This window comes from Arvicola amphibius, chromosome 11 (assembly GCF_903992535.2).
Source record: "Arvicola amphibius chromosome 11, mArvAmp1.2, whole genome shotgun sequence".
NCBI classification, from domain to species: Eukaryota; Metazoa; Chordata; class Mammalia; order Rodentia; family Cricetidae; genus Arvicola; species Arvicola amphibius.
This window is the reverse complement of record NC_052057.2, coordinates 49995332-50003880: the sequence shown is the minus strand read 5'-3', so window position 1 is coordinate 50003880 and position 8549 is coordinate 49995332. Positions and strand designations below refer to the sequence as shown.

Genomic DNA, 8549 nt, shown 5'->3' with positions numbered 1-8549 from the left:
TTTAAAATAAAATCAGTGTTTTTATTCATAAGAGGTAAACAGGTAAATTCTGCGTCACACCCCAAGACCAAGTCTGTATTTGCCATTTCATTTTGACTTGTTATGCTTTCTTCTTATTTCCATGTTTAGAATGTATTTGAAAATTATCTGGATTTTTTTCAAATAAATATATGTGGAGAACATTCATTGTAGTTTGGAACACAGAATTCTGATATGGGTTACATGGTACTTTCCTGTTTCTGTATAGCTATTTGAAGAAAAATACTTGTTGTTATCTAACAAATGCTTCTCTTAGTCAGGCCCATATCCTGCCATTTACTGTCTGGCCAAGAAACTGTGGCTCTCTGGAAACATTTGTGCAATCCATAGCATCTCAATGCAATGTATCTTTAAATCAATTTTATGTTAATGCTTGGGAACTTGATTGGAAACTTGTGAGTTATGGAGTAGTTGTTTGAAATGTTCTAACATGCATTTCATATATAGATTTAACTCCTGTTGTGGTAACATCAGTACCGACTCTCCTATCGTCTACCTCCCCAGTTCATAGATACATTTACTTGTAGTCTGTGACAAAATAAGTTGGTGTTATTTTACATCTTCTTTGTTTGCAATAACTGGAAAAGAGAGAAGGAAACATATAGAGATACAATTTTAAAAAACCTTTTTTCTTTCCATTAATTCTAATTTAAAGATTCCAGAGCCAATTAAAACTGCTATTTCAATATCAAAACATTATATTGATCTACAGTTTCTTAGATAACTGTCTATGGTATAAAATACCTAAGATCATCAAGAGAGCAGGCAGATTTCACCTCTATGGCTAAGTGCAGTCCTTCACTGCAGAGGGCCCCATGGCAGATTTCACCTCCATGGCTAAGTGCAACCCTTCACTGCAGAGGCCCCAAGAAATGTGGATGTGAAGAAGAATCTTCAAGATTCATCAGTACTCAGTGGAAGAAGAGACTTGTCTGTGGTTATATTGCTGATCCATAAACAAGAGGAAAATTAAATAGAGTGCCTCTTCAGGCTTTTCAGTGTCTCATGCTCTTTTTTCAGAGGAAGTCTTTTTTTATTATTTTGATAAAACAAAGAAATCACATAGATAAACTTCAAGAGCTTAATCATTTCTCAGATCCCAAATCCCTCAGCAAAGCTGACTGTGTTTTAAAGTGGACACTCACATCTGCATGCCATTGCGGTGCTTTCACTCTTGACTACATTTCTCTTCTGCAATGCTTTAGCAGATGAGATTTTATGCATGTTCTTTAAATTGCACTCATTTGTACGGGGGTGTAATAGAGCCTGAACTCCGCAGATCAGCGCGTCAGAGGGGAGGGCTGCCCTGGTTTTCCATATAAATTACTAAAGCTTTTATGAAAGCAACTTCTAAAGCATTTAGCTGTGGGGATGATTAAACATATCTATCCACAGAGCAACCAAATAGCCCTGTCAAATAAAACTGTTTACACATTCTTTTCCTGAAGAGAGATTAGAAGCTCAGGGGTTCAAGTGCAGCCCAACGCCCGGTTCTGTTTTCATCCTAATGACATTTCCTTTGCAAACTTGTCAGTTACCCATTTTTCCCTTCACTTGTAAACCAGGTGTAATACTTTCTAATAATAAGCCAACAACATGTTTAGTTAATAATCCTTCCAAAATGAACTGTGAAAAAAAAATGAAAGTTGGCTCACCTACTCAGTTATTTAAATGTGTTTAAACTCTTTCCAAAATCCAAAGAATAGAACAGAATGTAATAATTATATGGTACTTATACACATATAATCATCAGATTAATACTGCATTCTTTGTTCCACTCCTGAAAGAAAGGGAAGCAGATTCAAAGACAGAGAAACCCTTTTGAACACATGAAAACTTTAATTGTATTATTATTGACAATAATAGTTAAATGATCATGGTGTAGTACATGTATATAGCACATTTTCTTCTTGTAGTGACTTTAATGGAAAGAAAATATTTCCTTTTAAAACTCTTTTAATGCCAGCAAGTATCATTTCAGTCCAAGGGATACTCTGTCTTTTGTAGAAGCTAAAAGTCCAGGAACACTGCATTGTAAAGCATTTGAAAAAAAATGGCTTTTCCCTCAGCACCAGGTTTTAACTAAGTACCATATTATTAACCCATTTTACCTCATGTTCCATTTAACATATTGCTTGTCAATCTATTTCAAATAAGGTCCAGATTCTATTTCCACTTAGACAGTCCAAGGAATGTGAAGATAGCTCTCCAGCTCAGGAGCACTGATTTCATTATTTCTTGTATTATACTTCAAATGTCACCCCCTAATCTGATTTCCCTTTCCCAGGATTCTAGACCTTGTTGCTCAGAATACCCTGATGCCAGTTTCTCACACGTTCCTGCCTGGGAGCGTGCTTATTTAACTCAGATACTTGTGGAGTTTTACGCTTGGCATTTTCGGTCCTTTCACTTTCTCTAAACGTGTTTGGTTCTGTTCTCAAGTTAAGAAGAACATAGTGAAGGGAACCCTGATGGCTCTTTGGCTTGGAGAGGGGCTGAGTGGGGGTATGTGTGGAAGGGAGGGGAGGGAAGGGGGAGGAGGAGGGGAGGAGGTGGAAATTTTTAATAAAAAAAATGATAAAAAAATTAAAAAAGAACTTCTAGGAAGCTGCAAAAAGTTTCAACTCCAAAGAACTCTGCTAAATTAGTAAAACATCCCAACTCCTAATATCTCTGCTTTTCAATGTTCAAGTCTACCTATTAGTTATCTACTAAGACAGGTATCATCTCCCTGCCTTCATCTATCCTTAAGAGCAGGAGGAGCCCTTGTCGTGTAGGTTAAAGGAGAGTTCTCTGCACCTGTCTTAATTTAAACCGTTGTTAAAATTCTGCAACAACCAACTGGAAAGTCTTCTCTGTGGCTTTAGAAATCTTTCTAGGGACTCACAGGCATGGTTTGCAATGGTGAATGCCGAGATAGTTCCCACCACACACAGTCAAGTATGCACACCAAACCAGTTCAGCCGGTCAGAGAATGCAGTCCTGCTACCCTGAGGGTGCACCTCCCAGCCACAGACACCAAGGCACCTATCTTTCTTCCTAGACTTCTTTGTTTTTCTTTTACTAGCCAGAAAGAAACAGCTTTGTTTCTGAAAGTGTGCCATAAGAAGCCCTCTGTGGCTTTCAGATGACTTCTGGAGGAAAGGGATGTTTAACTCAAGGACTTAAAAGTGTCTCTGCATAAATGCCATGCAGTCACGCAGAAAGCCAAGACTGGGGAGTCCAGTCCCACCATAGCCTGAGTCCAAGACATTATTTTCCTGGTCACAAACACAAAGCCTACAATGTTTCACCATTAAAAGTACCCCGAAGATTGGCTTTCATTATGAATTTGGAAAATAAACAGCTCTAAAAAATAATGCCCCTAATTCTTCAATAAAATTATAGGCTCTGGGTGGCTACAGTGGAGACTGAAATTCTGACAAAGTTTCTGAGAAAAGGACAATTTTTCTCGGTTTCATGGGATTTCTGTCTCCTACTCCACACAGCACATACACGGGACTCCGTGTCTTCCCAGTTATCCCTGGCCTGGCAGTGTTAGAGTTCTGTAGCAGTTTCGCCTTTCCCCTGCAAGCCAGTTCTCCTCTAGTGTCCTGGCAAAGACTTGTGCTGTCTGCTAGCCAGAGCTGTACTGTCTTCCACAGGGGCCAGCCAATTCTGCCTGACTCAGAACAGTGTTTTGGCTTGTCTTTCCTTCCCTACTGGGCCCTATGCTTTTGTAGACTGTAAATAATTGCTTCCTAGAACTACAGAACAAGAAGGAACTGAGGCAGGAAGGAGAACTGGTACCCCAAGCTCCCAAAGGACCTTGCTGCGAAGCAAGGAACTGGTGTAATCAATACCTGTAGAAGAACACAGATATTGCTCTGGATAGATCTTGAAGACCTTGTGAGTGCTCAAAACTAGACAATATGTTTTATTCAGTCATCTCCGGGGTGAATTAACATGCTGAGCCCTTTAAAATGAGACTTGGAAATGTCTATCCAAGGATAAAGCCTGAGAAACAGCTTAGAAAAGAAAGAAGTTCACAGGGGCTGAGTTCTGAGGAAGGCATGATCAAGTGAGGTCCAGAAACTTGGTGATCACACATGCTTTGTCTTCTTCACAGTTTTTCTTGATACTTTCTTGGTAACAAAATATGTGGAGAGGCAGAAAATCTAAGTCACTCACGGAAGAAAAGATAACAGGGAATCCTGGACTAGAGCAGCTTTGGGGAACTCGGGAAAGGAACTGCAGGTTATCCTGGAAAATGGCTCCCACCTGTGCTGCAGAGCAATGGGCAGACTGAGCTATGTGCTATATGCTAGAAAATCATTCTTTTCTTCCTCAGCAAGTGACAAAGTGTAAAGGGTATATGCCTGTTTTTCATGACCCACTACTTCTGTATGCTATTCATAGTTGATACTCAGTCTTAACCTACACAAATCTCATTTGAACCTGGAAATATGATGAACTTCTATCATAAAATTCATATATTAAATTCTCTGTCTGGTCACTCTGACATGGAGACTCAAAGAAATTGCTTTTGGTATTTAGAAGGATAATTAAAATTCATTTATATAAAACTGTAGATAGAATTAGATTAACTAAACTATAAAAGCTCAGTTTCCCATGCTGTTGACATATGAAAGTCCAGTTTTCCATGCTGTTGAACTATGAGAGATCAATAGTGCCTGGGCTTCAGTAACAAAAACATGTACAACCAGGTGCTTGACTGTGTCGTGTGTGTGTGTATATGTGATTTTGCATGTGATATATATGTGCGTGTATGATTTGTACATGGGGTATATATATGTATATATACATACATGTACTATATACATGCTATTTATATATACAAAATAGTATAAATATACTATTTTGTACATATATATAAAGTACTATATATATAAATAGCAGCATTATTTTATATATATACAGATACACACACAATACCAGCAAAATGAAGACTCTGCTCTATCTCTGGCTAACCCTAGACACAGACTTGTTTGTGCTATCCTAATATAATAAAATAAACTGGGAATTTGTAAACAGCACCACTTTACTTTCACGGTTCTGAGGAATAGGAAGTCCATGACCTGTCAGCATCTGGCATGGAAGTTCTTGCTGCACCTTCTCATAGCAGAACATAGAAGGGCAACAGAACAGCAACTGTTCACGACAGCCTTGCCTACAGCTGTATGAACATACGCAAGACAGCAGAACGCTCATAGCACAAACACCTCCCAACAGGCGCTGCCTTCTGTCGCAGATACATTATGACCAACACATTTTGGCCATATATTTAGACCATAATACCCCCCCATTTTTGTTTAGAGATAGTCAGCATATCAAATGTCTACATAAACATCTTCAGAAAACTATTGCTGAAAGGCACATGTAAGAGCTCCAGTAATAGTAAGATCCTCAAAGACAAACACTTGTCCTTCTGCTATGTATTTCATGTGTGAAGAACAATATCTGAACATAGTGTTTCAAATTTTAAAAAAACACCCATTTTCAAGTAACTTCAGAGTTTTAATTTCTCCTTCTTTTCTTCTCTTTCTGTTTTTTGAAACTGGGTGTCACACCAAAACTTAGGTTATCTCGGTACGTACTTTGTAGTACAGGCTAGTGTAAACTCTTGGCACACCTCCTACCTCATCTCCCTAGGGCTAGGGTTACAATTTGAGTCACTCTGACCAGCTCAGAATAGTTTTTAAAATATATCCTGTTAAGTAAAAGACAAAATTAATCTTTGAAAATACTTTATTTCATTCATTTTGATCAGTTTTGAAATCCAGTTTCAGATATAGGACTGGGTAGGGTATTGATAGCACAACAATGTTAGTATATTATATACATGAGGAATCTGGGTTGTATTGATTCTCTAGATGGTAAGCAAACTTATCAAAACACCTTATCTTTATACACATAAATAAAAATAGACATGGTCCCAACATTAATTTTCTTTATATTATAAATAATCCAGAAATTGTGTAAAACCGCCTATGTTCCTTTATTTCCCCAAATCTCTCAATAGTTTCTGTTCATTTTCATGTGACACAGACTGAAGTAACAGCAAGCCAACACTCTAAATCCACAGGTCTTAACTGGGTAGACCTGCCAAGGTGACATCTAAGCAGGCTGTGTGTATAACAGGAGAAGGGAGAGTAGACTGTCAGAAATAAAGCATGAAAGCACGAGAAAAACGGGACAGCAACAAACAGCCAACGTTCCCGTGCTAGGATTCAAACACGCTGATGCCCTCCCCACACACTGAGATGGTCACAGCATGCGAGAGGTTTGTGTCCTCTTACATTTATGTTCAACTGTGAACTGCACCAGCAAACCTACAAGGGACTATCAAATGCCAGCAGTCACATACATTTTCTTCAGAGAATCAATTTATGAAATGTTCTTACAATCTAGGTGCCTCTCTCATACTTTTCCAAGGAATACTACTACTTACACTTAAGATGTGTACATATATATGTGATGTGTGTGTGTGTGTGTGTGTGTGTGTGTGTGTGTGTGTGTATATATATATATATATGATCTCACATATACGATATATATGTATTTTACCTCTTGGTCAATAAAATTAATGCAAATAAATTATTCTCATAATCATTCTAAATGAGATATTTTGGCAAATGAGCCTTTTAATTTTACTAGATTCATTACATAATTTTTTATTAATTATAATTAAGAGTATTTTCTAATAATAGCATTTTCCACAGTATTCCAAAAGGTATTTTAGAAAAGATACAAAGATTTAAAAACTAAGATTTTGCAATTCTAAAGCAACTATTGTGAAGATGAAGTAACCAAAGGCTTTATCTGTGATTGGATAATCTACTTTGGCTACCAATCTGTTGTAAAGCTTGGTTTTTGTTGACAATTATCCTATATTTCACAAATGTACATCTATCCTATTTTCTCAGGCAAGGTTTTACTGTATAGCCCTGGCTATCCTTGTCCTAGAACTCGCTCTGTAGCCCAGGCTGGCCTCGAACTCACAGAGATCCACCTGCCTCTGTCTCCTGAGTGCTGGGATTAAAGGCTGTGCCACCACCCTGGCCATTTTGATGAATTCATTTGAATAAACAGTTCAATATTTCACAATTTTTTGGTGACAAAGTTTTTCTTTATATAATTTCACAGGAATAACCTAAACCAAAAGCAATTATCAAATACATCTTAAAAATACTTCCTGATGAAAATTTTATTATATAAAGTTAGTAAGTAATTTTCCAGAGTAGAATAATAAAACATTGCAAAACATACTAAGAGAATATTTATTGATTTATTTTCTGAGAAAAGAGCTTCACACACACAATACATACATACATACATACATACATACATACATACATACATATAAGGAAATGTGTGAGCCACCCCGTGTTTCCAACAAATTAAGCCTGGCTGCCTACTCTAGCCAAAGTCAATAAAGCAAACCCTTCAAAGGGCAAAGGTATCTGATGAAGTAAGACCTGTAAAATAAACCACTCCTCCTGCTGATAAGCTGGCCCTCTGAGACTGCTTTCCTTCTTTTAAAGAGTGGAGTTACATTGATTACAAGGACACTTAACTTGTAAACCTAAGTGATAGCGATGATAGTGCCTGATTACAAACAAAACATCCACGTGTGCACACAAAAATAACTATTCTGCCAGTGCTGGGGAGAGCACCCCTGAAAACCCACTGCAGCCCAGAGCACCAAGTCTCTGGCTTCACATGGATTCCCAGGCATTATTTACTTTCTACTATTGTTAAAGGAGTGAGCGCGGCGGCGACAATATCCATCTTCCACGTTAGTAACAGTCCTCACCTCTCTCCCCCAACCTGGAAATACCTCAAAAGTCAGCGGTGGCAACATGCTCGGAAGCACAGACGCGCGGGCACACGCACACACAGAGCTAAGAACACTGCTGAAGTTTCTGACGGAGAACATTTCAAAGGCTGTTGGCGCTTACCTTGCAAAGACATGTTAGAAAAACCAGCTTCCTTCTCTCCCATTTTATTCTTTCTTTGTACAGGGGCCCAGCAGTTTCGGGTTGTGTCAGCTACCTTGCAAGCCTTGTGACCTTCTGACTTGCTACAGTAGTATTGTAACAGTACACTACCGGCTTTCTTCTGTGAATAATTACCATTCGGCTTCCTGAGTTACCTGGCCTTGCAGGACCTGTTTTACTATGAAGTGAGCTCACATGCTTTCTTCCAAAGTCCTGTTACTAAACTGCTTCACAACACATGGCTTTGTTCCAGTTTGGATATTGACTTTTCCCCCGAGTGTTGGCGGTATTATCAACACGGCATGTTTCAGAGGCAATGTTTCTCTTCTGTCTTCTTTTGTTTTCTGTTTAGTGTTCTTACTCTGCTTTTCTTAGAGACATATAATAAAAATGTAAGCACTTTGTGCAGTATCTGTTGTGTAAATAGGAGGAAAGAACTACATCAGAATCTGTGTTGTACAGTTGAGTTAGGACATAAAATGGAGTAATATTTACATTACAAAGTTAGTA

General features: G+C 38.2%; 1 protein-coding gene across 2 annotated transcripts in view; it reads right to left on the bottom strand.

Annotated features, from left to right (window-relative positions):
- Naaladl2 (N-acetylated alpha-linked acidic dipeptidase like 2) overlaps positions 1-8224 on the bottom strand; it is an 883574-nt gene extending 875350 nt beyond the window's left edge. For both annotated transcript variants that reach the window (XM_038347191.1, XM_038347190.1), the window contains exon 1: positions 8001-8224. Coding sequence is in view for 1 of the 2 variants with exons in the window: in XM_038347190.1 (XP_038203118.1) it covers positions 8001-8043 (43 nt within the window). In the remaining variant the exon portion in view is untranslated. The remainder of the gene's footprint in view (positions 1-8000) is intronic.
- Positions 8225-8549: the final 325 nt, after the last annotated feature.